General features: G+C 37.4%; 1 protein-coding gene across 17 annotated transcripts in view; it reads left to right on the forward strand.

Annotated features, from left to right (window-relative positions):
* The window catches only part of UNC80 (unc-80 homolog, NALCN channel complex subunit), a 188,238-nt gene that overhangs the window by 132,200 nt on the left and 40,865 nt on the right, over nucleotides 1–15,173 (forward strand). For all 17 annotated transcript variants that reach the window (XM_081051365.1, XM_081051373.1, XM_081051364.1 and 14 more), the window contains 9 exons: nucleotides 2,147–2,330; nucleotides 3,888–3,982; nucleotides 5,405–5,494; nucleotides 6,219–6,320; nucleotides 8,197–8,377; nucleotides 9,455–9,723; nucleotides 11,170–11,304; nucleotides 12,918–13,056; nucleotides 13,709–13,805. In XM_081051365.1, coding sequence (XP_080907491.1) covers nucleotides 2,147–2,330; nucleotides 3,888–3,982; nucleotides 5,405–5,494; nucleotides 6,219–6,320; nucleotides 8,197–8,377; nucleotides 9,455–9,723; nucleotides 11,170–11,304; nucleotides 12,918–13,056; nucleotides 13,709–13,805 — 1,292 coding nt within the window. The remainder of the gene's footprint in view (nucleotides 1–2,146; nucleotides 2,331–3,887; nucleotides 3,983–5,404; nucleotides 5,495–6,218; nucleotides 6,321–8,196; nucleotides 8,378–9,454; nucleotides 9,724–11,169; nucleotides 11,305–12,917; nucleotides 13,057–13,708; nucleotides 13,806–15,173) is intronic.

Consider the following 15,173-nt stretch of genomic DNA (forward strand, 5'->3'; position numbering starts at 1 on the left):
TGGCTCCTCCCTTTGTGAGACAGTGCCCTTTATCTGTCTGGTTGCTGGATGCCCCGCTGATGGGAGCCAAAGCCCATAGCTGCTCTGGTACTTAGGACTCCTCTGCTCACAGTGGTGTTTACAGGGAGACTCACCCTCACCTCAGCTCCTGCTTGTGCTGTAGACCCCTCAGTTCTGGTCATAAGGCCCTTATATCTCCAGCTTAGGAAGTCCTCTGGCTAGATTATCCTACTCAAGTGACACCGACCTATGGCAATTCTATGTAGAAAGCTCGCCAGTTAAGCTTTCCGCTACTTCTTGGTCCTGTCTACAATACACAAAAGTCAGAGGCAGATTATCAAAGCCAAATATCAGAGCCTCCCTCTGGTTAAGTGTGTACTCGGTCAAGTTTATATTGTATCCAGGCTGGTATGGAACAGATCTGCAGTAAACTCCTGTCAGAGACCCAAAGACTGGAGGCAAGGCAAGTGTGCATTCCCATTCCCCAGGGTACCTGGACAGAGGAAGTGCTTCCCTGGACCACCGCTTTCCTCTGTCCTTTAGCCTGGAGACAAGAAGATAGACGTTTCATTTCCCTTTTGCCATACTCTCCTGTCAAGTCCAAATAAGCCGTAATGACAGACATAAGTCCTCTTTATCCTTGTGCAGCTAGGGAATTGATAAGCAAATAGACAAAAGGGCTGAAGACACCTTGGCCTGGTTGTGTAACCTTGTTTTGCATGAATATAAATGTCCAGATTTGCATTTCTGTCTAAACTCTAATCTTCCCCTGAATCTCAAGAACACAGATGCTTTGGGTAGACTAAGGAAAGTGTCTTGTACTCTGAAGGGCATAACAGTGAAGGGCAGTCATTTTTAAACCATTCCCCTTATTACACATGTTTTTGTAACAACTATTACAGACGTGTGTGGTAGGCATGTTGGGAACACTGACTCATCTCTGCCGGACTTTGTTGGGGACTTTTAAAACCACAGCTTAACTTGACTCAGTGATCTTCAACCTGGTGTATGTGCACATCTGGGGGTATATGAAGACTTTTAAAGGGGGTTTGATGCCCAGATAGTTTTAAGGGAATACATCTCAAAATCCTTAATTTACAAATATCCACTAATGCTTTCTGAGCACACCTGCCATTTCAATCACCATTCCCTTACTCTTCACATAAAGGCCTCCCCTGACCATCACAGATATCACCAGGCTGCATTGATAGATGTGTAAGACACAGAAAGGACCTGGTGTATGTATTCATTTTAAGGAAGCCTCATTTCTGATTGAGAAAAGCACTTTAAACCCATAAGACTTCCCATCTTTTCCTATATTTTATAGATTTCTACTAGGGTTGAGGTTTTGCTTTCATTAGGTATTCAGCCTTTAGAACCACCAAAGCATTTAGGTTAGTAACACTAATTATCTCAGTGTAACTGGAAAGTTTTCTAGGATTAATAAATTTTTAAAGAATTACTAGATAAAAGCCACAGTGGGGAGAGGGGAGTACTTTTACATTATTTTTTCTGGTTTTTGTTGCTTCTTATTGAATAAGGTAGTTAACTTAATTCATCAAATTTGATGACATACACGTTCCAATTACAATCAGTCCTCTCATTTCAATGTATAGAATGTTTCATGTATACTACTTCTATTAAACACAAAAATAAACTTATAATGAGACATTTTAAATGACAACTTAAAAATGTACAAAAGGGCACACTATTTTTTTTTAATTATTGAGAGGACACAAAGACTTTTAAGTTCACCAGCTTAACCAAACAGAGTGTTCTTAGGTTCAGACTTTTAGACATAACCCAAGCTTCCAAGAGTGTTTGGGCAAATATCACATAGAGATGAATTTGGGGTAGCATAAGTACCTTAGCCACCAAGTGACTTGAAGCCTGGAAAAATAATCTTCTGCTTTCGCCTGAAGAAGTAACCATTTTAGTGATACATAAGAATGTATGGCAATCTGTTCTGGTCAGTTTTCCAGTTGCATCCTTTCCTGCTTACGGCCATTGAAAGTGTTGGAGAAGCATTTAAACAGAGAATACGAAGGCGCAAAAGAATATTGAAAAGAAAAGAAAAGCCAAGAAAATGAGAATGCGAGCTCAGGATTATTGTAGCTTTGTGAACCCTTTCTGTTCTGCCTTTTAGGTAGGATTGATCATGTACTTTGTGCGGACCCCCTGCGAGTGGGGCATGGATGCCATTTCAGCCACTCTGACTTTCCTGTGGGAGGTGGTAGGTTATGTAGAGGGCCTCTTCTTCAAGGATCTGAAGCAGACCATGAAGAAGGAGCAGTGTGAGGTAAAGCTCCTGGTGACCGCTTCAATGCCAGGTAATCCACTACTGCTTTGGGCGTGATATGACTTTTTTTTTTTTTTTTTAAGAATATAAATAACCCTTTTAAAGACAAAGTATCTCATTCATGAGAAAATTTTCAGAGTTCTGACCCTGGTGTTGAGTGCTTCAAAGAATTTTTGTTTAATATAATCTGAAGAAATATAATAGACCCTTTAAAAGTCAGCAATTGCCAGATGAAAAAGGAGACATCAGAACAGAGATCTGCGTGAATCAGTCCTTGAAGGGCTGCCAAGGTTAGAGATTTATTTAAGTCTATCACAGAAGGCCAGCTGAACTGAGAGCCTTTTTGAATGAATTTTTGGCACTGCAGGAGATTAATATTGTTTGCATGGCATGGACCCCAGTCCTTTGTAAACGCAATGAGAGATGGCTTTATGAAAAATTGGAAAAGGGAAAAGCAGGAAGAAGGAGAATTACAAAAGAGGATGAAGTGTGATATACACTCTACATACAGTTCCTTTTCACTTTGAATAGCTTGTCTTTCTTTAAGATAAAAATTTTGCCAAGCGTTTATCCTCATGCAGTGACTAAGAAAATGTGAGATGATACATGTATTGAAATAAAGAGAAAGACAAAATTATAAAAGAGAACACAGGTTCTGGCAGCAAGGCCTGTGTTAAAATCATAAAACTGGCATTTATTGTCTAGATGATTAGTATTAGCTATGAAAAATTACTTTATTTTTCAAGCATTTTTTCTCACATATAAAATACAGCTATAATTCATATTTCACAGTCATGAGGAAGAAATGAGTTTAGGTGTGTAAAATACTTGCTGTCACACCTGACTCATGGTAAATGTTCAATAAATGGTAGGTGTGTATTTCAATATGTCCTGTAGATGATCCAACAAAGTGATCAATTTTTATTATAGCAAAGAAACTTATATTGTCATTCATATACTTAAAAACAACTCATTAAAATCAAGATATATCACAATGTTCACCAAGATTGGCAGTTAGTGAATGAAGTAGAATAAGTACTGTCTCACTGGTTAAGTGGGATACAGAAAATGTATACTTAAACTACCTTTCAGGTATTTGTTTTGGTTTTGCTAGTATCTGTTTATATTTTCTTAACTATCATTGCCTGATCATCTCATTTAAGATACAGGCTATATCGTTGCAATGCTTAAGGTTTGAATTCTGACTCTTACACTAAACAAATGTGTCTTTGAATTAGTTACTTATAAAATCTTATAAAAATAAGTTTTCTGTTTCCTCATTTGTAAGATGAAAATAATAATACTCATGCCATAGGGTTGCTATGAGACTTAAATATGATTATGCACATAAAACCCATGTAAAATTACTGAGAACTCCATAAATGATAACTATCACTATTTAATAATAAGTAAATATATTGAAAATACATATTTAACCATAAATAATGTTAGTACAATACACAATTCACATTAAGCACTAATAGTAATTATAATCATAACAATAAAATATCAGCTTAATACTTTGTGCTTTAAACACAAAATGTTCCTATAGTACAAGTCAATTCATTATGATTTTTACTTTTTGTAGGTACCAAAACCTTAGTAGTTCATGGACAGAATGAGTGTGATATCCCAACCCAGTTACCAGTCCATGAAGACACTCAATTTGAAGCCCTGTTAAAGGTAGGAATGACTTTTGACAGAAACAATTTTTATTTGCACAATGTGTATGGGCCACTTCCCTGGTCATCCAGTTTAGAATTAAATGGCATTTTGCTATCTTCAAATGAATATGTGCATTTATTTACCTCTTCTAGAATCGGTTTCACTATTGTGTATTTCCTGTTTCCTTGCAAAATTCCCTCCACGTTTACTGACATTTTATCTCTGCATTTAGGTAGGCAGAATCATGTAGGTTCTCTCTCAGCTACAGCAGCATGACACTCTGGGGTACACTTCTAATTCCCCTGGGAATGCTGTGAATTCCTGCCTAGGAGCTCCCGGGCATCACATGTGGTAGTTCTGGAGATGCTCTGGGCTTGCACACTGAGAGCACAGGGGGCAAACTGTAGCTGCCAGCTGATGATCTATGCCAGAGACCCTTTTTGTGGCATCTACCATGTTTCCCCTAAAATAAGACTGGGTCTTTTATTAAGTTTTGCTCCAAAAGACGCATTAGGGCTTACATTCAGGGGCTGTTGTCCTGAATAATCATGCTAGGGCTTATTTTCTGGTTAGGTCTTATTTTGGGTGAAACACGGTAGTTGAACAATATACGGTCTTGACTTGTCACTGGCATAAATTATTGGAAAAGCAGAAAATATAAACCTTAGAATAAATCAAGTGAGTCAAAAAAGTGTTTTAATGGTTACTCAGACATCTCCAGAGAATTCCTAAGGCCCAAGGAAGCAAAGTTCAACAACCACTCCATTTTCCTAGTCGTGTTGAAAGGTAGGATAACATGAAGGCAAACAGAATGAGTACAACATGAGCTCCATCACAACCAGTGTGACCTAAATCATGGACCTCTCTAGTCCCCATTTCTTTTTTAATCGTACTGGGATACTAGTGCAGGTTATACAAGTTATCTGCATGGAAAACATTGAACTTGGAATACAGTATATGATAAGTCCTCAGTGCATGGTATTTGTATTATTCTTAATATTATTAAACATCCCTTCTTCCCAATATTAAGACTAGTAGATGCCACCATGCCTTCACAGCTCATCACTCAGTCTGAATTATAATTATACATATATTAGCACTATGAGAGCAGATGGTTTTACTACATTAAGAGTCTTTATTATATCATTCTTTGGATAACTGTGTATCCAAATTCAGCATGTATACATGTGTGTATGGGATATATATATATATATATATATATATATACATATATATATATATGTATATATGTATATGTATATGTATATGTATATATATTCACATATATACATAATATATAAAAAGTATTATATATATGTACATATATGAAATTTATAAGAAATTACCTTTTTAAAGTAATATTTGTATTTTTCAGCTTACTACCTGGAACAAAATATGTTCTCAATAAACATTTATTTAAAAATGTTGTTATTGTCCTAGGAGTGTCTGGAGTTTTTTAATATCCCAGAATCCCAGTCAACACACTATTTTCTCATGGATAAACGATGGAATCTTATCCACTACAATAAGGTGAGTCTGTGCAATAATGACACTCATGTTGAGTTGTGTCAAAAGCTTATCCTGCCTTTTCTGACAGCTTCTTGCACTCAGAGAAGCATTGCTATTAAGAGGTTAAGAGCATGGCCACTTAGGTCACACCACCTTATTGTCTATTGACTGTCCACTTTACTTTTGTATCCTTCAGTTTCCTTGTCTGTAAAATGAAGATGATGATAATAGTATCTACTATAGACTTGTTGTTGTAATTAAAGGAGATAAGCCAAGTAAAACACTTACTCATTGTGACATCTAGATAAAAAATTAAGTTGTCCATATAATAACTACATGGTCTATTTGGAATTTTAATGTTGTTCAGATTCCCCTTTCTATTATGTTAAGTGTGACCAGGGTGATCTGATCTAATGAGCAAAAAGAGACTTCAAGAAGACCACTGACATCACTTTCCAGTGGGCTTCTCCTTCCAGAATGTCATTTAGTAAATTGCCTTTGGCTCCTTTGCTCCTCACAGCTATGACCTCCTCGTGTTTGGAAAGCGTGTTCAGCCTTGGCAATTTGAAACTTTCCTGAAGAGAGGGTTTACCATCCTTTGGATTTTGTAGAATTGGGAAATGTAAAGTAGTAAGAAAACCATTAGAAAATATGTAGCTTTTGCTTGTCTGACTTTGGAATAAAGAAGAAATGAGAGTAAAAGTTTAATCAATTGAAATTTTTGTCATTGTGTCATCCATCACAGACCTATGTTCGGGATATTTATCCTTTCCGGAGGTCGGTATCTCCACAGCTGAACCTTGTACATATGCATCCCGAGAAAGGACGGGAGCTCATTCAGAAACAGGTGCCTGACCATCTCAGTTTTATTCTATGGTTCTAGAATGTCATAGAGGTAGATGACATGTAAATGGGTTGCCAACCCTGAGATTCTGTGATTCTGTTATGATCCTGAATGGATAGGCTCTTGGTTAATAGAGGATTTCCCAAAATAGTGTGTTAGTTAACTTTTATAAATCAGATCGTGATGTAAAACTGTTAAGGAGCACTCACCTGGAGTAATGCTATGATGAATCATTGGCTATAAACAAAAGAAATCTTCTAATTTATTTACCTACTGGTTTCCAGATATGGATTTTCATTCCATGTTTTTGTAAAACAGGATCGGAAGTAAATCTAATATAACTATAAGAAGGATGTCCCGGAGGTTTACGCTAGCTGGGAAAAGAAATAAAAATAAAAGCAATAAATGTAATATGTTTGAAAAAGGCACTGAACTAAATCCAGAGATTTGGACTCAGTCCAAAGCTCTGCCACTGACCTGTGATCTGACCTTGGGCATGTCACTAACTTCTCTTACAACAGGAGGAGACATAATCAAGCAGTTGGACTTAGATTTAAAATTGAAGGACAGAATAATGTTCACATATCTCACTGAGCTTTGAGCTTAAAGAAATTCACTATTTTGCATGCAAAATGTAGTTGTAATATACAATTTTAATAATGATATGGTTTTAATATGGTTTATATATTACATTAGTTTTTATTTACATTATTTGTAATTGATTTACATTTATTTTTAATAAAATGTCTAAACAAGAATTTCAGGAGACTTTATAATTTCAGTTTTTCTGCACATAACAGAGATGCTAATTTGTCATCAACTATCCAAAATACATTCATGAGATGAATGCGAATGGCGTAGAATTAGACCCCTTAAGTAATTAAAAATATAGTTACCATTAACTACCTAAATTACATTTAAGAGAAAGAAAATACTGAATGTGTTACAAGGTGTGAGATGTTGGACAAAACTGTAAGCTCTTACATTTAAACAATTTCTAAAACAATTCCCCCCATATTATGCTCGTTCCCAATTTTGGCAGCAAAATAATTAAAGCCATCGTCCATAATGACACTTCACTAGTTGTTTGTTTGGGTTTTTTTTAATCATATTTAACAAGATGTTATAAAAGAATAGCACAAAATAGGGCTCTTGCTCTGTGTACACTCCAACTTGAACCTTAGGACTTCTTTCTAAATTCCTCAGGGGGATACTTTTATGCAGGCCCATGGTCATGGCTCTGAAGTTTCTTCAATAGCTGTTCACCACTGATGAACTTCCTAATCACATCCCCTGTCCACTGATCATCAACAGAGAAAGAACAAAGAGAAGGGATTAAGAGTACCATGTCTATGCCATCTAAATTCAGAGTTAAAGGGGCACTAACCTAGGTCCCATCAGTTTTTGTCCAAAGAAAGATTTTTTTCTGGATCCCATTTTGGCCATTTTAAAAGAAGCAAGTACAGAACGGGCAGGAAACAGCTTAAGGCATTAGTGGAAATGGTAGAAGCGATCAGAACTGACTGGCTGGTTCCTGTTGGAAAAGGTCTCCCATATTATAGTATCCAGACAAATGGCCTCTTTAATATTGATGTATTCTTGACAATGCTTGCCTTTTGTTCCTTCAGCCAGCAAACTCCATAAGAAACACTTCCTTCTGTAGAGCAGATAGATGCCGGAAGTGAGAGTCAATTAAGTATTGTTTGCTTTTTCTATGTGGTAAGGAAAAAAAAAAAAACATTTCTCATTTCACTTTCGACCCCCTTCATTTTACCAGCCTGGTTGGCTATTGAAGATTTGACTTCAGTTTCTTCACTCATTGTAGTTTCAGAGTTGCTAATTCTTCTTTTCATCTGCTCCTGCTTTTGCTTGCTGCTAGGTGTTCACACGGAAGCTGGAAGAAGTAGGGCGTGTCTTGTTTCTCATCTCCCTGACCCAGAAGATCCCCACAGCCCACAAACAGTCCCATGTCTCCATGCTCCAGGAAGACCTCCTCCGACTGCCCTCATTCCCTCGAAGTGCGATTGATGCTGAGTTTTCACTCTTCAGTGATCCTCAAGGTATCAGGAAAAAAGCATTTGCTCTCTTGTGTTTCTCACGCCCTTGTTTTGTCCTTAGCTGGAGAGCATCCTAACCAACAGACAGTTCTTTAAGCCAGTGGTTCTCAGACCTGACTGCACCAGAATCACCTGGAGGACTTGATAAAACAGACTGCTGGCCCCCACTTTCCACCCAGGAGTTTCTGATTCAGTACTTCTGGAATGGGGCCCGGGAACTTGCATTTCTAAGTTCCCAGGTGATGATGCTGCTGCTATTCCGGGGACCAAACTTTTGAGACCACTACTCTAAGCTAATCATATGCAGTTGAAGGAAGCTGTATGGTGTTGTTAGGGGAGTACTTGGCTAAGTGAAGAACAGATACAAATGCGTATTTTTCTATGATTCTCAAGAGGAGTCAAAACTATTCCACAGTGACAGGAATCAGGACAGTGGTTGACGCTGGGGGGAATGAGCTCTCTGAGGTGATGAAATTGTCTCTGTATTGATTGGGGTGGTGGTTACGAGTGTTTGTTTTTGTCAAAATGCATTTAACTCCATATTTTGCTCTCTCTAAATTATACCTGATTTGAGAGAGAGAAAAAAACAGAGACAGAGAAACAGAAAGAGACCTACTTTGAAACTTTTTCTTTTATTCAGTTATTTGCTTGGTGCAGTTTACTTAAATGAGCATACCTATGCTCAATGTCATCTAGAAGCTTCAGAGTCATAGTGGAGAGAACTCTAGAGTGAGGAGGAGTTAAAAGACCAAGCACTAGTTCTAGCCCTGCGATTTTATTTCTGAAATAACTTATTTTTTCTCAAAGCCACAGCTTATTCAGCAGCAACATGCTAAAAATGTCTGCCCTGTCTTGGCCGCAGAGTTGAATCAAAGAGGTAATGCTGAAAGTCCTTTGAGAACCAGGAAGTGTTATACCAGTGGCAGCAGTATTGTGCTGGGAACCATTTCAGCAGTAGACTTTCACAGCCCGGAGTTGGAACAAATGAAAAACAGCAGTGCCCTTGGGTTTGATTGCCTGCCCACACTGACAAGATTGGTGTGGGGCTCATTCTGTCTCTGCTGTTTCATGTTCTTACAGCTGGGAAGGAGCTGTTTGGCCTCGACACTCTTCAAAAAAGCTTGTGGATCCAGCTCCTGGAGGAGATGTTCTTGGGCATGCCGAGCGAGTTTCCCTGGGGAGATGAAATCATGCTTTTCCTCAACGTGTTTAATGGGGCTCTGATCCTCCACCCAGAAGACAGTGCCCTGCTCAGGCAGTATGCTGCCACCGTCATCAACAGTGCGGTGCATTTCAACCACCTCTTCTCTCTCAGCGGCTACCAGTGGATTCTGCCCACCATGCTGCAGGTGCCCAGGCTCTCCTCTCCTAACCAAAAAACTCACCCGAGTACTGCTCATCTAGTGGGTCAACCAGATCTATACTGAAACATTTTAGTGGCGGAGTTCTCTTCTTTTATGATAGCAGAAATCACCAAATGAAATACCCTTAAAATTTTCCGAGAAATCACAATGTTCCGTTCTATGCTGAGATCCTCCAGACATGGAATATTGCTTTTCCATTTCTTCTAGGCCAGTGATTCTCTGAGTGTGGTCTCTGGACCAGCAGCACCAGCGTCACCTGGGACTCTATTAGAAATGCCCATTCTTGGGCCCCATCCCAGACTTGCAGGATCAGAAACTCTGGAGTCAGGCCCCAGTAATCTGTTTTAACAAGACCTCCAGGTGGTCCTGGTGCCTTAGAATATTTGAGAACCATTATTCAAATGTATGACAGGTGTTCAGCTGATGTTTCTTGCAAGACATTTCTCTGACCTCTATCTGAATAGAGATTTTCATGGCCATTAAATTTGGTATGAAGGGATTGAAGGAATAGTTTCTGTTTACTCCTATCTAATGTGTATCTGACTACATTTAAGAGTACTGAATAAAGTTCACACAGGGCCTGGGGTCTCATCCTAGTTCTCTGCTTTTATGGAAGTTTTAATAAAAGTTATGAGAGTATTACATACTTGTGCAAAGTAGAGTTTGTACAACCTACAAGGGCAAGAAATTTACTTTAAATATCACAAGGGCTCTCTGTCCTATTTCTAACTAGTTGGAATTTCCCCCATTTTTATAACTTTTTTACTCATTACTTAAAACAATAAATGTTCATTATAAAATTCAGAAGATAAAGAAAAGTTTAAAGAAGATAAAGATCACTTATAATCCTCCCTCCTACATAACCATTGTTTACACTTCTTGAAAATTCTGGCAATCCTATTTTTTTTTAAAAAACACAAAAGTTGAATCATACCGTATATTCAAGTTTGTTACCTACTTTTTTCATGTAACACTAAGAATATCATGGGCATTTTTTTTTCATATAACTACATTTAGTGCTGTAGTATTTTAAAAAATAACTGCATAGTATTCTGTTGTATGCTTGTGCCATAATTCACTTGAACAACCCCAATTTATGAGTAATTTAAAGTTGTTTCGAATTTTCTGCTATTATAAGCAAGCTTACAACAAGCTTACTTTTTAAGCAGGCATTCTTATACATTCATCTTTGTGTATTCAATTTATTCCTACTCACAAACGTCCTTGGGGAAAAGTATATTTATATTTTTAGGATTTTTATGTATATTACCAAATTTCTCTCATGAAAGGGTGTACCATTTTACGCTCCTCTCCATCAGTTTATAAAATTACCCGTTTCCCTCCATGTTTCCCATTGTTACGAGTTTTAAAAGCAAACACTATTTTGATATGCTGTTAAGCATTTTCTGAATATATGGCATTTTCCCATAGGTGTACTCTGATTATGAAAGCAATCCCCAGTTGCGTCAAGCCATCGAATTTGCCTGCTACCAGTTCTACATTATACACCGGAAGCCCTTCGTGCTCCAGCTGTTTGCTAGTGTGGCCCCTCTCCTGGAATTTCCTGTGAGTAAACTCTGTGGAAATAAATGAAAACCAAGCAAATGAGAAAAAAAAAGGCTCTTTATTCATAGCTTGCTATATATAGCAAGGGTGTCCACCACCATCACTTGTATTTTGTCAGAGACTCAAAGGCAGACAGAGGAGTGAGAAAACTTGATACAGAGAAAAGGGAAGGCCCTTATTGGAGGCTGTTGGCCTAGGGAAGCTGGGTTAACTTGAAGCAAGGCATCCTATGTGCTTAGTCAGGGGTAAATATTGGCTGTCTCTTTGATCCTATGCTGGAAGCAGAGACAAGGATTAGGGAAGTTGTCAGTTATTCATCCAGTCCTGGCTGTTTGGGGGCCTATTGTTATAGGGGTTATCATTTGGTTTTCATGAGAGTTAGTAGTCTGACTTCCAATAAGCCTGAGGAAGAGCAGGCTGGCTTCCTGCGCAGGTTACTGCCGCTTGTGCATCAGAGTTCTATTTCTATATATGGCTTGGCCATTGTTCGTTTGTATAATCAGTCTCTCAGCTCTCATTCTTCAACCAATGGGACATGAATGCTATAACTCATTTCTCTTTCAACAAGAAAATAATTTCTATTCAACATTTCTCTTCAACCTTCATCTCAGCCCCTGGCATATAAATAGACCAACTCTTCAGTTTTTTATACTCAATTAATAAAAGGATGGAAAATAGAAAATGATAAAAGGAGGAGTTTCATATTCTCTTTCCTTTCTGTCACTCTCTAGCGCTTACCCCACTTTATTTTTCTTTTCCTTCAGAGCATCTATACCATATCACATGCCATACATATATTTGTTTCACTATTATGAATCTCTACCACACCCCACAATAGAATTTATGCTCCATTAGAGCAAGACCTTTGTTTTTTGTTTGTTTTTAGCTGTTTTGTGTGTATGTTTTGTTTTCTAAGGTTTTTCCATAACCTTAGTGCACAAAATGGTGTTTTGCACAGAGTAGGAATTTAATAAGAATCTGTTATTTTAGTGAATGGATCGAAGTCATTTTAAATAGATTTGAGATGGCAAGTATCTCCATTTTGGGGATGGATATATTATCAAATAGGATCTGTAAAATTCCCATAGTTGTTAAAATAAGCATCTATTCCCCCAAACATATTTGAAATATTCAACTAATCCATTATAAAAATTGCCAATGGAAATGCTGAGTTCTACATTTGTAGACCAGAGGAGCCATTGGCATGAAATTTTCTGGCAGTTCACATACCGTGTTTTCCCCGAAAATAAGACCAGGTCTTATATTAATTTTTGCTCCAAAAAACCATTAGGGCTTATGTTCAGGGGATGGCATCCTGAAAAATCATGCTAGGGCTTATTTTCTGTTTAGGTCTTGTTTTCAGAGAAACGTGGTATTGCTGTATTTTTATGAGTTTCCACAAATATCTGTTTTGTACCAGATTTGCCCTTAATAGATCCCTTAATAGGCAAGTGTTCCAGCAGCACTGTTGAATGCTGAATTATGTAAGTCGAATACCAGATTGATGGTGTAATTGTTATCGGTGGTAGTGTTCGTGAAATTTGAATTCCTGATCAAACCATATTAGTACTGAGATGGGAATCAATAAACTAAAATTGCCTTTATTTATACAGGATGCTGCCAATAGTGGGCCCAGCAAAGGTGTGTCAGCTCAGTGCCTGTTTGACTTGCTGCAGTCCCTGGAGGGAGAGACCACTGACATATTAGACATCTTAGAGCTGGTCAAAGCGGAAAAGCCTCTTAAATCATTAGGTAAAAGCAAACTTTGCTTTGGCATTTCTTTTTCTCTTTGTAATTGTTCTTTGAAAAGTAACTCTATGTTGAGTATTTTGAACTAAATCCAAACAGCAAAAATAAATGAAACAGTGGTATATATTAACTGAATACATTTTCTTATCTCCTGTTTTTCTTAAATTTCTTGTAAACCTTAAAGAGTAAGGAATTCTGTGCCGTGAAAATTGTATTAAAATGATGCTTAGTAAACAACTCTAGCACTGTAGTTTACAGAAAATTGAGTTTTCCTGGGCAATTGTAAGTGAATAAATAACCCACCAAAATGGTCTTTTATTATCATGGATTATTAGAAGTAGAAATAATTCAAAAATAAAGTCTCACATCTGACTTTAGACCATCTAAATGCCCTTTGATATCTCTAGTAGGTGAGATTTAAAAACAAAAAAAAACTACCCCACAAAAAAAGTGCTTTTATTTTTCATCTGATTATTCAAAACTAAAAAACCAGTCCCTTTAGATGAAGATATTAATAGTGTTCACAGTTTAGGAATCAAGTCTGACAAAGAAATGGCTAGAAAATATAACTGGAAAGAAAATGTTAAGAGTGATAAGTTCTTTACTCCTGGTAAAATCCACTCTGATTGTGCGCCTTGACCTTCTGTCCCTTCAGATTTCTGCTATGGAAACGAAGACCTGACATTTTCTATCAGTGAGGCCATTAAGCTCTGTGTTACGGTGGTGGCATACGCTCCTGAATCGTTCAGAAGGTAACTGCAGCCCTTTATTCTGTGCCTCGTGACAAGTAAATATAGCAAAAGAAATAAAAGTGAATGAATACAAAGGTTACGTTTGCTAATCAGCCTGTAACATTCCGGCAAGTAAGTTTTCAAAAACTGAATTTTAGGAAACTTGTCATAGCAGAGGTACTGGAACATATAGTAAGTCTTCATTAACTTGAAATCCCCTAATTTGGAATTTTTTGCAGTAGCTAAGATGTTTAGTCTTATTTAGAAAATATCCTCACGTATAATACAAATTAATAGCAAATACAGATTTAGAATAGACTTTTAAACTATTTAAGGAAACTCCTTTCAAGGAGCAATAAGAACTCCTGTCTCACAAAGAACAAGAATATAACTTGCCTGTTATTTTGCTAAGTGCCAGGAAGTCAAAAGACTCGTATAGAGAGTCATCCCAATTCCAGGATGTTGGCTTAGGTCTGAGATATATACTACTATGTGAAATGAAAATCAGTCTCATCTCTCTATTAAAATAAGTGTTCAAAAGGCAGAGACAATAATTCAAGTGAATCACAGATAGCCTCCTTTATGTAGTTTACATCCTTAAAAACAATAGAATTGCGTTCTTTTAACTATTCCATAATTCTGGATTAACAAACCCTTTCACCTCCCCAGTTATATCAACATTAGGTACTTTCTCCCTCTATACTTCTCAGTCTTTGATCTTTTCCTATAATTCCTAACTTGTAAACAAAGCACCAGATATATGCTACCACATGTTTGGTATATCTGTGTAAATCTTCCAGTGTCCGACACAGTGCTTTATTCCATGGAAGATGTAATAGTAAACACTTAAGGAATGAATGAATCAAACAACAGCCAACTGTTTCAGTTTTCCTATTTTCCTCATTTGTAATTCCTTCCCTGGTAGTCTTTTGTAGTCAGAAAATAGTTTGAGAAAATATGACAATTAGCCATAAACATCATATAGCTTTTGCCTCTGCTTTCTCTGACTTTGAGAGAAGTATGGGCTGATAAAGTGTTCCAGGATGTTGCTCCTCTGTTAAGACTGTGAGATCTAAGAAGTTTAGTGACTTTCTGATGTAAATTCAAAGAATTGAGACTATGAACTCCTGTCACACAAAACAGGAATATAAATCTTGTCTGAGTATCATCCCAATTCCAAGATGCTAGCTCTGGTCTAAACAAGAGTCACCTCCGTTGGTCAACCTCCCCAGAGCAGTTGATGATCTCTTAGTCTTGGGATGAGTTTTGACTCTGACTCAGGTTTGAAGTGAAAGGGAATATGACCGGTGATTCTCCTGGTAAGGGAGGCTGGAGAACTTGCATCTGTCCATTCACACCTGTCCAGTTCCAACCTGATAATCAAGTCTA

This window comes from Rhinolophus hipposideros, assembly GCF_964194185.1.
Source record: "Rhinolophus hipposideros genome assembly, chromosome: 6".
Taxonomy (NCBI): Eukaryota; Metazoa; Chordata; class Mammalia; order Chiroptera; family Rhinolophidae; genus Rhinolophus; species Rhinolophus hipposideros.